The sequence below is a fragment of the Colletotrichum navitas genome, assembly GCF_030913465.1.
Source record: "Colletotrichum navitas strain CBS 125086 chromosome Unknown LY79scaffold_163, whole genome shotgun sequence".
NCBI classification, from domain to species: domain Eukaryota; kingdom Fungi; phylum Ascomycota; class Sordariomycetes; order Glomerellales; family Glomerellaceae; genus Colletotrichum; species Colletotrichum navitas.
Window position 1 is genome coordinate 1 of NW_026850709.1, and position 18846 is coordinate 18846.

Genomic DNA, 18846 nt, shown 5'->3' on the forward strand with positions numbered 1-18846 from the left:
AATTACCTACCTATTAATAAAAGGTAAAAGTATAATACTCTTATAGTTTACCTTAAAGTATTACTTAAATTACTACTTTATAGTAGTCTTATATTATACCTACTTAGATATAAAGGTTATAAAATAATAGTAATTTTAAGTTAATAGTCTTATATTAGCTACTAGTGTACTTTATAGCCTAGTTATTAAAGTATATCTTTATAAGGTTACTTATTTACTTTAGCATTAGCCTTAACGTTATTATTAATATTACTATAGCTAACAAGAGCTCTTGTAGTAGTATAGTAGTTATTATATATAGGCTATAGATTTTAGCTATTATATAAGGTTTTAGTGTTAATAAAGGTAGTAGTAAAGTAAAGGTTAAGTTATTATAAAGGTCTAATAAGTAACTACTAGTAATAGGTATACTTTAGCTAGTTTTTTACTATATAGGATTATATTATAACCTTAGATATTCTTAATAAAGCTAAAGTCTTTAAGGTATAGTTTAAAGTTATATAATAATCTTTTAATAATAGTAATTATCTTATTAGTCTAGTAGGCGCCTTCCTCTTATTAAAAAGTATTAAATATACATTAAGTAATTAATAGGTGTTTACTATAGTTAACTTATATACTATAATTAATAAGGAAGTTATATAGGCTTATTAGAACCTTTTAGTTAATTACCTTAAAGTTATTTATAGACTATTTACTAAAATCCTTATAGGTATAGTAGAGTAATTTACTACTAATATAGTTATAGTACTTATAACTACTAATATAAAATATAGTAATAGTGTTAAGTATAAAAGCTTCTTGCTTACTTATAAGGTTAGTTAGTAACTTCTTAATATAGTCTTTTCCTTATTACTATAAGAGAATATACTATATAAGGTTAATAAGTATAGTAAATATATTATTAATTACTACTACTTACTGCCTTATATTAAGTAGTATATTATACTTACTATAAACTTCTTCTTATTACCTTATAGGCAAAGGTATAGTAACCTATAAGCCTTACTTACTTATAAGCTTATTATATTTACTTATCTTAGCTTAGGTCTTTTACTTATAGGCGTAGTATTATTTACTATTGCCCTCTGTTAGCCTAATAACTTCTTAAATATAAGCGTTTCTTCTAGTAGACTAGAAGGTATATATATTTATTAGAGGGATTACTACTAGTAGTATAAACAGCTAGAGAAAAATATACTCTTATAGGTAAATAACTTAGAGAAAAATAATAAGCTATTATATTAGCTACTTATTAACACTATTAGTTAGTAAAAGGAGAAAAAATAATAGGCTATTATATTAGTAACTTATTAACGCTTTAGTTAGTAAAAGGAGTATATATATAAAAAAAAGAAGTTAGTAAGCTAAAGAGCTTATAATAAATAGGATATAGTAAATAATTACTAGTTAGCTATAGGTACACAAAGTAAAGGGTTTTTTATAGTTAAAAGTACTTCTCTAAAGGTAATAAAGCTTATATAATAGACGTAAATTAATAAGGTTTTACTAGTTAAGAAGACTAGTTATAGATCTATTAATTAACTTATTATAATAGGTAATTAGTATAAACTATTATAGTAAAAGTATTTATAAAGGTATTTTTTAGTACTTGCCTACTCTAGGCGTATAAATAATTAACTAGTAATAATTACCTCTTCTTATAGACCTTACTAATCTATAGTTTAGATAGTAAAGTTAACTTATATAGTTAATAGTAAAGTTAACTACTAATTAGTATTAGTAATACTAAAGGATAAGTTAATATAGTTAACTATATATATTAGTAGTAATTAATAAATAATAGAAGGTAACTATAGTTCTTTATTATATATAAAAAAAAGAAAAATAATTATTATAGGTTAGTTAGTTAAATAACTAACTTATTACCTATAAATTCTTAGAGAATCTATAGCTAAATATCTAAGGATTTGCTAGTAATAAGTCATTAGGGTTAACCTAATAACTCTAATATTTATCTATAATAGTTAATATTATAATATATATATTTACTAAGAGTATTATTATTTATCCTTTAGTTATATATAAAAGTAAAATAGTCTAGTAGTAATAGTTTTTTCTAGATCTAGGCCTATATAATAAATAAAAGTTTATAATAATAAAAAATAAATAGACTACTAATATTACTACTATTAAATAGCTATAAAGAGTTTTTTTTTCTTAGACTAAGCCTTTTTAGCCTAACTAGGCTAAACTTTTTATTTTAAATAAGTATAAAAGCTATATAATAATAGATTTTATATAATTATACTATACTAATAATATTTATTTTTTATTTTTACTACTATATACTTTTTATATTCTCTAGCTACTTAACTAGTTAGTTTTTAGCCTTATTAAAGTAGTATATTAAAAGAAGCTTAAATATCTTAGTTAGTAAATTAACTTTACTATTATAAGTAAAAAGAACTTCTTTTTTTACTATTAAAAGGCTTACCTAGCTAGTTTAACTATTAGTAATATTAAAAGTAACTAGAAATACACTAGGTTATAGACTATTAGTACTATAAAGCTACTTATAAATAAACTACTAGTTTAAAAAGTAATATTATTAATAATAATATTATTAATACTACTTAAAGTAGCTACTAAAGATACTTATATAGCTTAGAACACTTATAATATAAAAGGCTAAGTATTAGCCTTATTTATAGTAAAGTAGTCTATACTAAAGAAAATAAAAGACCTTAAAGACTAATTATAGCTCTTTAGCTAGCTAAAATAAAGTATTATTATATAATACTAACTATTTATAAAGGTTAAAAAAGGCTTCTAAGAATAGTCTTATATACTAGCTACTACCTAGTAAAAAATTAGCCTTCTAAAAGCCTAAGTTACTAATAGTATACCTAAGAAATAAAAGGCTATTTATATAGATCTTAATATAAAGTTTATAATAATTAAAGAGGTGTAGTAATTATAGTAAAAGGCTAGTAAAGTTAAAAGTAATATAGATAAATCTAGTATATCTAAATTACCTAGTAAGGCTAAAAGCTGTATTATTATAGTATTAAGAGGTTATTAATAGTTAATTAAATAAAGTAGTGTTAGTTATAATAGCTTTATTTTTAGTATGCTAAAATATAGGGGGTGCTAAAAAGTGGGTAGGTTGACTTATTTTACAAACTCACTGAACCCTCTACATTCCCCGAAGCTGCTAACTGTGTCGTTTCAGCCTTCTCCCACGTTAGCGTTTGCACCGCTGAACTGTGGCACATGAGCAATAGAGAAAAAGCCCGGTTGGCCTCCCTTGATGTCATTCGCAGTTGTAAGTTCGGACAGGGCTAAACGGTTCCTAAGTAATACAATACGGTAAAAGTTAGTGGGCTTAAAAATATCAATGGTCAAGAGGACTCTCCACGCTATGCTCGCGGGATGTGGAGGCGGGCTGCCGAAGCAACCGTCTTGCGTCCATCTCCAAACCGCGCTGAAAGTAAGGTGAAGGCAATGATAACCATGCAAACGTGGACAATTTCTGTTTGAAACCTACTTGCCAGTCAATGCATTCCAGCGGATGGTGTTGTGGTATCTGACCTTTTGTTGTATTGAGTCGATATAGACTACTGGGGTCCCTCGGTATTGTAAGACGCATTCATCCTCGATAAGCCACACTTGCACCGTGGTCTATGACGGCCATCTCAAGATGTGAGAGAAATACGGCAAATTCGGCGGCGACAAAAAGGTAATCATTGTGCTTTATCAACCCGTCGATAGATGGGACTAGGAAGGAGTCCTAGTACGAAAACCGCTTTAAGGATGTATCGACAGACACCAGGTAATATTATACGGAGCAGAAATATGTTGCTAGGAATTGAAAGTATGTACAGGCCAATCGTGAAACTCACACGTCGACGGATCAATAAACAACCGGCCAGTCCGAATCGTAACGAATGAGGTTGATGCCCAACTGCGCCGTGCCGGCGTCGTTGTAGTAGTGATAGACGAGCACATCGGCGTCCGTGTCGGTGAAGACGGCGGGGTGGCCGGGCCCGTGGATGGAGCCGTGGCTCGCCATGATCTGGGTGCCGCCGCCGGACATCATTTGCCTCCCGCTGCGGTCGACGTACGGGCCCGTGACGCTGGTGGACCGACCGACCATGATGCGGTACGTGCTGGCGGCGCCGTTGCAGCACTTGTCGAAGGCGACGTAGAGGTAGTAGAAGTTGCCGCGGCGCGTGATGAAGGGTGCCTCGACGGCGCCGCCGGCCTCGGTGCGCCTGGCGAGGGACAAGAGGTTGGTGCCGGAGCGCTTGCCGGTGCTCGGGTTCAGCGAGATCATCTTGATGCCGGTGCCGAAGGAGCCGAGCGACAGCCACCAGTTGCCCTGGGCGTCGACGATGAGGTTGGGGTCGATGGCGTTGTAGTCGTTGGAGGGCGTCGTTTCGATGACGACGCCCTGGTTGGTCCACGACCCGGACGCGCCCGTGCTGCTCGTGGCCAGGAAGATGGCCGACTTGCGGGACCCAAAGGTCGAAGCCGAGTAGTACATGTAGTACCGGCCGTTGCGGTAGGAGATGTCCGGGGCCCAGAGGTTGGTGTCGCCGCCCGTGTAGGGCGTGGTCCAGGGCGCGCCGCCCGGGAACGCAACGCCGGCATCACGCCAGGCGGTCCGGTCGGTAGACGTCTTAAGCCCGATGTTGGGTGCCGTAAAGGCCATGAGGTATGTGCCGCCCGGGGTTTTGACAACGGTCGGGTCGTGGGTGAATGTGTCGCCCGTAACCCTACCCGGACCGGGATATTGGCCGTTGACGCCGGGCGCCATGGCCATGACGGCAAGGGCGGCTCCGATGAGTTGCTTCCACATGGCTAGTATCCCGAGTTTAAGGTTAAATGCGTAGCCGCTTGTCGATCTCTGGACTAGATGATGTGGTGCTGCTGGGACGGCTGGTTAAAGACCCTATAGCGCCACCCCGTCTCTTATAGAACTGTGCGGCACTTGCATCGAAATAACCCCTTTGTGTTCCAGTAGCACCGGTATCGAATCGAATCGACCCATACTGGCCGGCATCGTGTTTTCAAGCGCGCGACGGAATAATCGCCAACAGACCGCGGAGCTATGTCCCGTTTGGTGACTAGGTAGATTCGCTTATCAAATACGACAGCGGAAGGGGACGATCCTGTCACACTATTCTTTTTGTTGCCCCTTAATAAAGACATCACTTCCAGAGAACACTGAGCAAAAGAGGGGAATCTGATGGCTAGTCTAGGCGCCTAAATTCCCATCCGTAACAGTATGAATACGGAGCAGCAGCTGTAGGCGTTAACAGGGTTCGGTACAAATGGTGCTCGTGACTGTCTTGGGACTTGGAGCAGGGTAACATTATCCTCAAAGATACGACGCTAACCCCGGTCCATCGGGCAACGGTATTTCGTCCTTCGGGAAGGTCTTTGTGATAGTGGGCATTTCCGGATCCGTCGCCAATGTGGGGAAGCATTGCCGATGCACTGCGCCGTGAGAAGAGCAGAGAGACGATCTGGGATATATTAATTGGTGTCCAGAATGGCGTACCAAGAAACACGGCGTAGTGGTTGGCCGCATCCGCTCCAATGGCGGGAAGGTGATAGATCAAATGTTAATTAAGCGGCCCAATAAAACCAAATTTCACCTCACCCGATGAGGACATCAGATCGCCTTTACGGCGCAAAGAAGGAAAACCGCCTTTTACCCTCTTTATTTCCACCGTCCTGAGCATCCTTCGCCATTTGGATCTCTCCTGGAATGTTACGCAGACCACCCCCAATGGTTCAGTCGGCACGGTCATCGAAATAGCATTCACCCCTCTTTGGGTGCATCGAAGGTAACTCAGAGAGGGCGGGCAGAGTATATCGCACCAATTGGTGAAGCTCGTCCCGGGGGTATCACCGCTTGGACGGTGCCTGAGTGGACGTCATCTAGTTCGTCCGATCCAGGCTCGAGACAGCGAGATAGGGGTCATGGTGCCAAGAAGTTACGGTGTGCTTTACGAAACCTGAAGCCAAGATTGGGTCCGGAACCTGACCGACGCAAGGTAAGAACGTCCGTGGGTCAGATCACCAAGCGCAGAGATGTCAAAGACGGCACTACGATCGTAGGGCTGCAATGCAAGCATGGTCATGCACAGACAAACATCAACGCGGCTCATGAGTGGTGGCGCAACACTCATCTTGTAGGAACGTTTAGCATCGTGATGTCTATCTATCATTCATCATAGGCAGGTAAACGTGATACAGGACCAATGTCCCAGGTCCATGTCACCGGCATCCGCAACAGGTATCAGACGCTTCACCAAAACATGACAGGGGGGGGGCCATGGTTTTATGGCCGCACGCACAAGACGCGGGTTTAGCAAAGTCTGTCTAAAACACAAGCACAACAGCCCGTGCTGTCTCTACTTACCGCCTCATTGCTTCATCATCCCACATCACTCTCCCCTAGGTTTCCGGTCGATGGCCGGGCGTAGCAACTTGCAGAACCCGAGCCACAATGCCACCGAGACGAGGGGGAAGACGCCGGAAAAGTACAGCGAGAAGCTGTACCCCTTGTACTCGGCCATCCACCCGCCCAGCGACGACGAAATGGCGGCGCCCGTCTGGCGCGTCATGCCTCCGACGATGCCGAAAGTGACGTTGACCCTCCCTGTCCCGGCCATCATGACGGCGACCAGCCCGGGGATGGCCACGCTCTGGATGCCCGCGCCGACGCCGTCGAGGATCTGGACGGGCCAGATGCCCCAGTTTTCGATATAGCGGCCCGCGACGGCGGCGCGGACGGGCAAGACAACGTACGATACCAAGACGGTGAACCAGTACCCGTAGCGGCCGGCGAGCCAGGGCGTCACGAGCGACACGGCGATCATGGTGCCCTGCGCGATGATGACGGTCAGGCCGGTCGTGCCGGCCGGGTCGCCCTTGCCCATCGCCACGAGCCCCTGTCCGTAGAGGAAGAGGATCGCCGCGTTGCCGAGGTGGAAGAGGAAGACGGTGGCGCCGACGACGACGAGAGCCTTGTTCTTGAAGAGGAGCCCGAGCGGGCTGACGGAGAACCTCTGCTTCTTGTCCTTCAGTTTGGCGATCATGGTCTTGCGCGGGGAGGCGACGCCGCCTCGCTCCGCTTGGTCCTCGTCTTCCGTCCCCGACCTGCCGCTGTCTTGCGTATCCGGTTTTGAGACGGGGGATTCAGGCGCATCATCGACGGCGACGCCTCCCCTCGCGGCCGCGTGGTCGATCGCCCGCGCCGGCAGCAGGAAGACAGTCGCTATCGTCGCTGCGCAGAAGGCCATGACGAGCCAGAAGACGGCCGTAAGCCCGAAGCGCGAGCCCAGCGCGGCCGCCAGGCCCGCGCTGACCATGTTGCCCGCATGGTTGGCCGCCTGGTTGCGCCCGTTGAGGGTGCGGAAGGTGTGCTTGCCCTTGCCGTCGGGGCTGCCGACCGGGTCGGGAGAACAGATGCCCAGCGTGAGGGCGACGAGCAGGGGCATCAGCGTCGTGCCGGCGACGGCGGACACGATCTGCGTGGAGAAGACGAGAGCCGGGTGGGTCGAGAGAAGGTTGAGCCCCTGGGAGACGCCGACGAGGAGGGCACAGATTGCGGCAAGCAAGCGCTTGTAGCTAGGGAGGGAGTCGAAGAATCAGTCCCCCCTCTTGGTGAACACGGCACGCATCAAGAATCAGGAGGCTCCCCGCACTTACTCTGTCGCGTCGATGAGGGCGCCCACCGGTCCTGTTGCAAGAATGGTGGCAATGCCACTCACTGTGTTGACGAAGCCACGCAGCCCGGGGGCCCATCCGTGGTGCTGGAGGTAGACGCCGAGGAAAGGCCCAACCCCGTCCTGCACGTCTCCCATGAAGAAGGCCAGGAGGAAGAGGGCCCAACGGGCGCGCCTCATGAGCTTGGCATCTCTGGGGTCCTCCGGGCTCAAGTCTGCCTCGGCAAGTTCCTCGTCGAGACGGACGTTGGAGATGGTGGGCGGCGCCGACGCCGACAGGTTGAGCGGGACGCCCCGCTTGTCATCGTCGAACTCGAAGCTCAGGTTGACCGGACGCAGGGACTCGAGGCTGACGGCGTTGCGCGGGTTGATCTCGCGGCTCTTGGCGTCCATTGTTTTTCGTTTTTCGTCGTGGGAGGCAAACAGTCATCAAGAACAGTCATCCGTGAGGGCGAGAGACCGGGCTGCAGGGTGGCCATTCGTTATAAGAGGCACGGCCCCATCCCCCAGGACGATGGCAGAGATGGGAGAGACGGACGGGCGAACGCGGGAGGGGGTGACACGGACAGAGATCTCTACGTCAACGAAAGTTTCTACTCAACAGCCATGGCAAACTATGCTTAACTCAGACCGCCCGCGGGAAAAGTTTCTGCTTGACTAAGCCCCGGTCTGGAGACGTCTGGACATGGTTTACACGTCGTTGCGGACAAGGTTGGCAGGTGTGACGCGGATCTTGAAACGTGCACATATACAAAACACCCGTCCGAACGAAGAGACGACAAGAAGCAGGCGCTGCAGCTGAAAGTTTGGCTATACGGATCGAAGTGTCTTGGCATACATGTTGAAGTGAACGGCGCACATGACGGCACGCCGGCTGAAGTGGGTACAGACGCCAAAGCGTCGGTATAGAATGTAGTGACGTACGGTTGTTGCGATCCAATAAGGGTCCTGTCGCGATGTTGCGCAAGAAGAAGAGGTTATATTTTTGGGTTGGACCCCTAAACTAACGCTCCCTTTTGGTCAGCCTGGCTCGCCAGGAAAGAAACTATCTCCGAGACGCAGAGAGCAGTGAAGAGAAATCTACCGCACAGCCGACGAAACTCAAACGGGTATTATTTTGGCGCGGCGAATATGTTATCTGCGTAACGGGGACGGCAACAAGTAATGGGCACCTAGGGCCATCACTTGCTCCAACTTTTGAGTTGCGTCTCGGGTCGTCAAAATTATAATTCCGTGACATAGTAATGGGATGGCGATGAGGAGCTTGATCAATGAATGATGTCACCTCCAACAAAACAGTAGATTCTTCAATAGAGACGGTGTTTGTGTCAAGGTACCGGTCAGTGATCGCTGTTATGAAGATGCTGTTCCCAAATGGATACATGTAGGTTACCAAGTGAAGCTCATGAGAAGGGGGAGGGTCAGTAGGAGGGTCACGTGACTGAGTCACGTTGACGAGTCACGCTACCATATCACGTGAAAGGTCACGTGTCAGAAAGCTACGTGAGGTCAGTTCCGGTCCATCCACATCGCTGTGTATGCCTGGCATTATAACAGATGCAAACGCAGAATATTATCTAACTACGAGACAGTCTACAGTACATAGATTCCTTGGACCGTGTCATTGGGTGAGGCGTCGTTTCTCTATAGCTGCCCCTAGAGGCCCTAGCAGTACGTCTCTGCCCAGCCGAACAGCCATGTCCAACAGACCCTCGCCGTTTGGGCCTGGCTTTCTTGGATCGGCCCCGTTCTCCAGGAGGAGCCTTACAAGCTCCAAGGAATTAGAGCGTTGGTACGCTGAGATGTCGCGGTCGATGACTGTGGACAGCGGCGTCCAACCTTGGTTATCTGCTGCATCAGGGTCGGCACCGTGTTGCAATAGGACGGAAACCAGCGTTCCTTCTCCTGCTCGTACCGCTTCTAGCAGCGGGGTTCGACCAGTGTCGTCGCGAGCGTTGATGTCGAAGCCCTGTTCAAATACCCATTGAACAAAATCCAAAAACGCGTCAGAAATATTATATGTTTCCTTTGAACACACAACATGAAGGAAGGTTTGACCCTTGTTGTTTCTATGCGCGACATTCACGCCTGCCCCGATCATCAACTTCGCGTTGAGTGGGGATGTGCTAGACCAGGCGCTCATTTCAAAAAGAGGCGTTTGGCCGCTGTAATCGGAAATTGTGAGATCGGGTTTCTTGTCCAGAAACCTTTTGAAATTGTCTCTGTTCCCACTGCCTTCAAAAACAGGTGTCTGCCCACGGTTGTCTCTGTGGTTGATGTCGGCGCCGTGGGAGAGCAAAACATCCAAACAAGCCATTTCGCGTCGCAGCACAGTGTAGAAAAGCGGGGTTTTCCCGTTGTTGTCGGTCGATTGGACGTCGGCGCCTGCTTCAATCAAGAAAGTAGCAGTCTTGAGGTCGTCGTTCGCGCAGGCAAGACGAAGGGGCGTCCTTCCTTCCCAGTCCCGTGCGTGAAGGTTTGCGCCCGCTTCCAGTAGCAGCTTTACAAGTGCCAAGCTTCCATATCTGCAGGCCTCCTGAAGAGGAGTCGAGCGGGTTTTGTCGACGGTTTCAAGCTTGGCGCCATTCTCCAGCAATAACTGTACAACGGCCTCCTCGCTGCTTGCAAGCAATGTCCAAGGGTGTGCCTCCGTTAGGGTTGACAGTCTGGGTGTTCGCGCCAGATTGTAGCAGAAGTCTTGCAATCTCTTCGTTTCCAGTCCTCGCAGCAACGGTGAGAGCCCACGAAACGTCTTCCTCGCACTTCTTGCTCTCAAGTATCCGAGTCTTGCCATCCCCAGGCGATGGAACAGTGCCATCATCGAGCCCTAGAAGCCTCTCTTCTCCGTTATGTTCTTCTTCCGATGATGCCTGGCTTGATAGACCTCGAACACTTGAGAGATTTGATCTGAATATGGCCCGCTTGTGCAGATAGAGCCTCATAAATTTTACATTGCTGTTCTCCACAGCTCGGACAAGCGGGCTTGCGGGAAGACGTTGCATATGGAAGGTGGGGCTTGCGCCTAGTTCGAGAAGTCTTTCTGCGATATCAGTTTCTTTGCTTTGAGCGGCATGATAAAGTGCCGTTTGTCCCTTTTCGTCCCTCAAGTCGAGAATCGTACTGATAGAACGCCAGCTGCCTCTCAGCTCTTCACTGCCACTTAAATCTGGCTTCGTTCCGTTGGCGACTTTTTCAATGAAATCAAGTAGAGCATTAGCTGTATTCTTGTGGCCCTCGCTGATAGCTGCGTGCAGTGGGTATGTGTAGCGACCTCCGGCTACATCAATTTTAGGGTGCTCATCAAGTACTGTCAAGGCCAGGTTCGTCAATCCTTTTGATGCGAAAATGTACAAAAGGCCTGTAGAGGAAGGCTTGTGTCGGCGAACCATGGCTTTCTCAAACAAGTTGTTCATCTGTATCCAGGGGTCCACTGCAAAACCCTTGACGAATTCTTCTTGTGAGATCCCGTGGACCGCCGCGGCTTCGGCATGGTGTAAAACCAGATTCGTTGCGTACTCCAGAAACGGAAACCGCTCGGCCACTTTCTCCCTCGAACTTTGGGCATTTTCTTTGGAAGTCTTCAAGAGAAACTTGTCTTCCGGTAGGTAAGCCGAGATGTTAACCTGCGTCGAGTACGTATGGCAACACTCCTTCAACCTGTCGTGGCTTCGACCTTCAAAGTTGTCTCCCATGTCGGGCCAAAGAGTACGCAGACCGTTATCCTTGAGAAGGAAGTCCCGTACTGACTCATGGATGAACTGAACCGTCCTGTCATCTGACTTTGTCGTCTCGGCAAGCCCTTTGGATGAACTGACAATCAAGCGGTCCATGAACTCGTGAGTGATATCCTCAGGATCCCATTCTCCTAGGGTACCAGGCTCTAGACCCGACACTATGGCGAAGTAGTACTCTTCCCGCTTCAGCGGCCTTTGACTGTAGAGCAACAACTGGATGCAGAGGAGTAAATCCTCCATATCCTCTTGATCTCTCGTTAGGATGTTCTGGAACAGCTGGCTCAACTCGGAGGGTATTTCCTTCAGTCGCTTTTCTACTGCGAACAGCCGACCTTTCCGGTACTCCTTATTTAGGATTTCGACGACCAGAACAACCCACATGAAAACGCCAGAAGCTTTCCGCAGAATCTCGGCAATCACCTGCTCACTCTTTGGTCCAGAGCCAGCCCGGAGTTCGCTGCGCACGTACTTCTCCAAGTCTTTCCCGTGTCCAGACTGATCTTCCAGAACGAGCTTTTGGCCATAGACGATATCGATATAAGGGTAATGGCGACTGGATAGGCAGACGTAGAAACTGATGTCGTTTTGCACCGCATACTGCCCAAGATCCTCAAAACATTTGACCATGTCCGAGACCTCATTGTCATCACACTCGTCAAGAGCATCAATGAAGCAAGTCAACTGTCGTTGTCCTAGTCTCCGGACTGCGCTGCGGAAGAGACTTCTGAGTTGATCGAGGCCCCATCCCTCAGAATCTAGCTGGTCCAAGGGTATGAGATCCGGGTCGTCAAGCAACGTCTGCAGGTCAGGCACACTTCCCAGAAGCTGATGCAGCAGGGACCGATACATGCCCAAAGTCGTTTTCTCTAGGACTTCGCCTCTGGCGTTGAAGAAGAAGGAGATCAAGAGCTTTTTTTTGCCCTTGCTTCTTTTTGCTCGGTTGAAGGCAAACTTCATGAGAGTCGATTTTCCAGCACCAGGCTTTCCCCTCATCCAAAGAAAGCCGTGGTGCTGAGAGTACTTCTGGCGATCCATCCAAGCTGCATAGTCAGGATGTTCAACCAGCCATTCGCAAGTCCTTGCGTGGGCGGCTTTGATGTTCGCTTGCCGTTTGTCGATTTGACTGAATTTGAGGGAATCTAGCAGTTTCTCCCTGTGTTCTGGTGGTGGCGGTGATTGAGCTAGTTAATAGTGAGCATCGATCGGCCCAGATATTGACCTCTTTAACTCACCAGTGTCAGGCACTGCATCTTGTACCGTGGGGTCGACATCCCCGTGTGGGGTGACAAGAAGAAGCTCCTTTGCATACGCTGCTGCCGTCGCAGCCGCGTATCTCTGCCACCGTTTCGCTTTGTGGCTGTCCGAGTAGTCGCAGATCCCGCGTACGACTAGACACGGAAAGTTATCCATCAACCCAGCCGCCTCCATCTCGAAGCAAATGATCCCCAGGTCTTTAGCAATACGGTCTCTTGTCTGCGCATACTTCATGACCTGGTTCCCAGATGCAATAACCCCATAATGAATTTTCGGTGTAGCTGCTGCTGGCCGCGGATCACGTTCTACTACCTTGGAGACGTCGCAGTCATCGCAAGTGTCTCCGCCAGTATGTTCGTACGAGGCCTGGAACAACCGATCTTCATCCATGCTTTGATGCAGGTAATCCGACATGTAAGGATTATGCCATCCCATGTCGGCTAGGATTGCCGGAATCTGGCTCGGTCGTGTTTCGTGGTTGGCGCGCAGCTTAGAGACCGCCGCCAGCACCGATCGTGGGGGTTTGTTTAGGGTGCCTGTATACTCAAACCGGCCGTCATGAACAGCTTTTCCAAAGTCGTATTGCACCACACCCGAGGAGCCTCCAGTCGGATTACTGACAACCACGTCCCCAAGGCGTATGTCGACCTTACCAGGGACTCCGCCACCAATGCCGACCATCAACCCAATACATATCGAAGGGAAGCTCCAGCGCATGTTGTTTGCTACCACCGCCGCGCTGTTCGTACCGTACTGTCCCGACGGCAAGCATGCGATGACAATGTTGTGGGGGCCTATGCGACCGAACGTATACACGTTGCTATCGTTGGCGTTCATAGCCAGAGGTTCGTGCGTGTCGTCTAACATGGCTTCTGCTGCGGCCATCTCGAGGGGAAGCGCGCATACCCAGCCCACAGTGTAGGCTTCGTGCGAAAGCTTGACTGCCCTGGAGCCGGGATGATCAAGAGCTGTACCAGCCAACCTTGGCCGTTTTGGAAGCGTGTTCGTGAATTCATCGTTGTCGCCGATTGCGTGCTCGGTCCGTTTCTTGTCGAAATTTCTCCGTGCCCCCTGGCAGTGCGGATTGAATCCGGCTCGATCGTGGTGATGACTGTAGTCAGCCATTGTGAGCAGGCTGCGAGCAAGGTTTCACCGCAGCCGGCTCGCCCTCGTCTTGCCAGTTCACTATGTGTAATAGAAATTTTCGCGAACGACGAGTTTGCCGCTGCCGCGCTCGAGACCATGAGCCCCAGCAGCTGCAATGTCAGAGGGGCGATGGGTGAGGCTGCTGAACCAAGCTTGGGATGGATAAAGAGTTGAGAGGGAGAAAAACAGGCGAAAGTATGGCGCCTATCGCGCTGACTTGGTGGAGTGCAAAATCAGGCTGCATAAACACAGCCTCGAATGGAGAATGGAATTGGTTGCCGCGAACGCATCCCATTTCCATTCTAAGCCACTTTCGGATAATCGACTGATCTATCATATAACTTTAGCTGCATGGCCATCACATGGCCAATCACGATCCGCTGATGGGTAGGTCGGTATGCACGTCGATGCTACTTCGCACCAACAGTCCCAGCTAGGGTTGTGTACTTTGGTGCTTTCATTGTGATCTTGTTTTACTCTAGGGACGCGTTCATCATTCACAACTTAAGCTCGTGCTTTTGGAAAATTAATCAATCAAAACATTTTTCAATTATATGTGGTCACGATTTCACTCATAGGTATTGGCTGTTAAGATGATCACTCGCATGCAAGCAGACGTGACGTAACATTTGGTTTCCTTGCCTTGATATGAATATTCCCCTGCCTGTTTTTAATAATAATAGATTATTATTTTACAATTTTTCGCGTCAATTCGACAACTCGACAGGAATGTTGAACATCAGAGGATGTAGTAATGAATACCAATAATAGCAAAACATCGACAGCTACGATGTTGGGGCGGGCAACAGTTGGTCTTGAAACATTTGATTCTTGACCTAGGGTTACCCTGAAAGTGACATGGTTCGATCAAGGTGAAATGCAAATGATTTGTTTGCAATGAATCTAGACTAGTGAAAGGAACTTACCTTGGATGTGTGAGGTATCCTATCCAACTGCTGTTGAGGTTGAATCGTCGACGATATATTGGACATCAAGAATAGCTGCGAAGCATTCTTTCGTATTATTCCCTAGAACTTTCATCGTATTTAGGTTGAATTCGAACAGTTCAAGAAAGCCTGTATTAATGATTGGTTATTGTTGCGATCAGGTCGAAGTTTGCCTCCTCGGCCTTCGGTCAGTGCCGATGCCTTCATGCAGACTGATGTCACAAGCAATGTACTCAAATATTAGAACCTTGCCAGAACTGCACAGGAGAGAAGTGAAATTCCAAACCTGGACAGTTTAACCCTGCACGTCAAATTAGCAACCTTTTCAGCAATAACGAAGCTATCGATTCAATGTGTGACTGTGAATCAACATCCAGCAGCAGTTGCCACTAATTATTCAACTGAGTTAGCGTTATGGTTTCCGCATTGAGCCGAGAGAGATGCCTGTCCAACCCGTGCTTCGCCATGGGCACATGTCCCTTGAGGACAATTTACAAAAGGATCGCGATGGCAGAGATGTCTCTGATAATGGCACGTCACACGAAACTTCAACTTTCAAGGCGGTTAGTACTCAGGGGTTTGCTGTTGAATCACAAAACAATTAGCCCTTGGTTTCATCTGCGAGATCGAAGGACGCGGCGGTGGCGAAGAAGCTGCAAGATATAATGTTCTGATTTATTAGCTCGATTCATCGCGAATGCAACTACCCTGATGCTAGCACGGCGAGGCGGATTCCACACCAAAACATATTAGATTCCCACAACATAAGCTTTTCTTCACTGCTCCGAAATTCTAATTGATCGATTATTTAGGTAACTTCTAAGTGGATGTGACGGACACTCCCGTCAACTCTATTTGGCAAACAACGTTCACATCCCCGAGACGAATCGTTCGACTTGGGTGGAAAGAATCGGCCGAAAGTACGACTTTCTTAGATCGACTGTGGTATGGGGATCCGTCGAAAGGACTCTCAAATAAGGAGCTTCGTAGCAAACAGTCGGCATTACCACTGGGCGCAACCGGCTGAAATTATGCATGGTAAATAGCTGTCACGAGTTAGAGCACACAGCAGGGCATATGAGGATTTAGGTCTAAAAGGCTTATTTCTATGTATTAAGTGTAAGTAACGAAAGTGAGGTCCCATATATAGGGAAGTGAATGTGAAACACCACGTGCCACAGCACCTGACAGGGCTTCACAGAAGGTGGAAATGCATGAGGCTATCGTGACAATAGCCTAATAGCGAGCGAAGCAAAGCGCTGCAAGCCAGACCGGGTTGGCCATTGGACCCGCCTAATGGCCCGGGACGTAATGTGTGCCAAGATCACCGAGCGATATCAACTAGTACTAGTAGGACACGGTGGCCCGCAAGCAGAGGCTGTACACGGTTTGGCGTTGAATGCTCCATCGCAGCGGCACACGCAGTCTTCGGCTGAATCTCCTGCGAGAAACCCTGAGATTGCTCATGTCAGCTAGCGTCATATCTCTTCAATTTGCAAACACTCACAACAACAATTATCACCGTCTCTACCAGATAGTTGCTGAAGCTAGTTTCAGGTAAGGGATTAGCTTATGATCAGTCGAGGCTTTGGGGAGAACGTACTGCCTATCGGATGTTTAGTATATATCTCGTCGTGGGATCCTATGTTATCCTAAACTTACTCGTTCTTCAGGTGACTTTCCAAAGCCCGGCTCCGGAGTCCTCGGTGGAGTTGCAACGCAGAGCGTAGCGAGACCGGCAAGCAATGGGAGACTGAACTTCATAGTGGACTTTCGGTTCGGGCTGGGGCGTCGACGTCGAATTAAGACAGTAAGATGGAATTCTGAACAAATCAAACTTTTGCCCTCGAAAGGTCCAATACCATTTATATGTGTGTATGTGTTGATGCCTGCGTGTCTGTGCTTTGATGTGATTACATGTTTGGCAAGCGTTCGCAGGGGGCGAGGGCGACGAGACTAATAAAGATCGCATGTACAAGCTCCAAAACCGTTCTTGACGACTCGTGTGAAGTCGACGGGGGGGCAGCCGTTGGAGGGTATCGTGGAGCGCCCTCCAGCGATTGTCAACTTTAGACGAATCAAGAACCCTGCCACGGGCGAGGATATGACTCACGTCCATACAGATTTGAAACCATTACCCTTCGGCTTGTTCGGGAGGTACGGATACTATAATCAGGAGTTGATTCTATATATCCACTGCAGATATATGTACTCCGTACGCTGTCACGCAAAAGACGACGCCGTTAATTCCGGGCAGCACAACTAACGCCTTACCGTATCCTCTCATCAAATACGAAGTCCGCACAGGCCACAGGCTGCTGGAAAGGGGTAAGCGGGCTGGCAGAAACAGGGATCTAGATGTAGCATATGCTGGGAGTCATTTACGTCATCAGCAAGTTAGGTGGCAAGGGTTAGGGTTACATATGTGAATGTGTGTGTAGGTAGGTTGACCGCCTTCTGTAATAGGACTAGCGTACGGCTTGTGCAGACTTCGTATTCGATCCAGATCACAGGTAGCCCCGCTTATGTGGATCTGCTCTAGAATGGAAGCCATAGCCGCCCAAAGGTCCGCACTCAGAACTCCCCTAGGGCAGATACTACTACAACTCTTCAACCTTCTAATTAAGTACATCTCGCCAAAGTCTAGGTGGTTGCTGTCTGCCTTATCTAGGTAGCTGCAGTATTTGCGACCTGTCCCTGGCCTTGACAGGATTTGAACCTGTAGGGTCTATGAAGCTTAGACGCTAGCTCAAGGGCTGTACCATTAAGGCACACAGCGCAAACTGGGCTTATAACAGTCATAATGCACTTGTTTAATCACAGAAAGTCCTAGAAAAACGGCTTGACTATCCCCGCTCTAGACTGCCTGTTTAGGCTTGTAGGTATACGTGTCAGTATAGTGGACCTGGGCGGTGGGTCTGGATTAACAGATGTTCTGGCACTGGTTGGATCCCTACAAGGCTGCGCGATGTCGTGAAGGCACTGCGACGTACGCACTTTGGTCACATCTAAAGCTGGCGGTAGTGTTGGCTTTCGGTTGCCTTCATGATGCGCATCACCGACATTCTTGGCACTACCTGAGTCTGTATTATGGAGGAGACTCCAATCTAGCATCAAGTCAGGAGATGGCGAGCAGATCGTACTCGAGTCTCATGCCCTTGCAATTTGTGCCATCTCTTGGGGGCTTTTTGCGCAGACCCACTAAATTACTACTTTGCCAGTTGTCGCAAGGCGATAGGCCTCCCATACTGGTCCGAACGGTACGTTGTTTCTTCTAGGTACATCATGCGGTATCTCGTGTGCTCAAGGGCATATAAATACCGCGTGGGCATATAATGGGCCCATAAGAATACCCCTGCAACCGGCCCAAGTTCCTCCGTGATACCAGTATTGCAGTGGAAAGCGAATGACCATATGGTGAGCACCCTTCGGTGGCGCACCCACGATCATCCGATGTTTGGCAAAACAGCTTTGCTCTGATAAGATATGCTACTCATAATCAGCGCTGTAGTAAGTTCACCCAACCCAACTTTGCCCTTGAGTTTGGTTGGCTGAAGTGAAGCTATTCGCAAAATTGACTGTTCGGTTGGGTTGTTCTGGATTCAGCGCTGTTGATAATTTCTTTTGTGATATCCCAGCTCAGTGAGTTGACCCCTGCTATTTGTGACGGCTCCTAATCTTGGGGCAATTCACCTTGCTCTATGCATGCTTTCTGACTGCCGAAGGCTTCTGATCATGAGAGTAATGACTAGAACCAGCGCAATGATCCAAGTTCATTCCCATTCGACTGGATCTCTGCTGCCAATTAATCACTGGTAGGCATATTGAGAATAAGCAATTGCGAGCTCTTGGTAAATCATTCACAAATGGCTACCAGTCACGACAAATACATACATCGAGTTTTTGATCCATTAGTGAAGCCCGCACTCAGTCCTGTAGATATCTATAATACATGGGGCATTGGGCGACCCAGAATGTGCTTTCTTCTAAGGCATCGTGCAGCGGGCTTAGGCACCACACACTGCCCTTTTTCGAATCTTCCCGAACAGGCTGCCATAT

The 18846-nt window shown here is 47.5% G+C and overlaps 5 protein-coding genes across 5 annotated transcripts; all 5 read right to left on the reverse strand.

The window, feature by feature from the left end:
* Window positions 1-3867: 3867 nt before the first annotated feature.
* On the reverse strand, window positions 3868-5023 carry LY79DRAFT_572743 (family 43 glycosyl hydrolase). Its single transcript, XM_060559400.1, has one exon. The coding sequence runs from the start codon at window positions 4823-4825 to the stop codon at window positions 3878-3880; it is 948 nt and encodes a 315-aa protein (XP_060407302.1). The 5' UTR covers window positions 4826-5023; the 3' UTR covers window positions 3868-3877.
* Window positions 5024-6198: 1175 nt separating this feature from the next.
* Window positions 6199-8591, reverse strand: LY79DRAFT_619550 (major facilitator superfamily transporter). Its single transcript, XM_060562041.1, has 2 exons — window positions 7690-8591; window positions 6199-7608 (listed from the first exon to the last, which is right to left on the reverse strand). Exons 1-2 carry the CDS (start codon window positions 8097-8099, stop codon window positions 6423-6425), a joined length of 1596 nt encoding a protein of 531 aa, XP_060407303.1. The 5' UTR covers window positions 8100-8591; the 3' UTR covers window positions 6199-6422.
* Window positions 8592-9213: 622 nt separating this feature from the next.
* Window positions 9214-10239, reverse strand: LY79DRAFT_681846 (ankyrin repeat-containing domain protein; the record flags this gene model as incomplete). The annotated part of the gene is made up of 1 exon (XM_060564575.1): window positions 9214-10239. A coding segment is annotated over one exon (912 nt), but the record flags the coding sequence as incomplete, so codon positions are not given.
* LY79DRAFT_112720 (uncharacterized protein) lies at window positions 10240-14017 on the reverse strand. Its single transcript, XM_060550714.1, has 2 exons — window positions 12673-14017; window positions 10240-12600 (listed from the first exon to the last, which is right to left on the reverse strand). The coding sequence occupies exons 1-2, from the start codon at window positions 13817-13819 to the stop codon at window positions 10277-10279; spliced, it is 3471 nt and encodes a 1156-aa protein (XP_060407305.1). The 5' UTR covers window positions 13820-14017; the 3' UTR covers window positions 10240-10276.
* Window positions 14018-16359: 2342 nt separating this feature from the next.
* Window positions 16360-17021, reverse strand: LY79DRAFT_112730 (uncharacterized protein). Its single transcript, XM_060550715.1, has one exon. It carries the CDS (start codon window positions 16904-16906, stop codon window positions 16457-16459), a length of 450 nt encoding a protein of 149 aa, XP_060407306.1. The 5' UTR covers window positions 16907-17021; the 3' UTR covers window positions 16360-16456.
* Between the last annotated feature and the right edge of the window lie 1825 nt (window positions 17022-18846).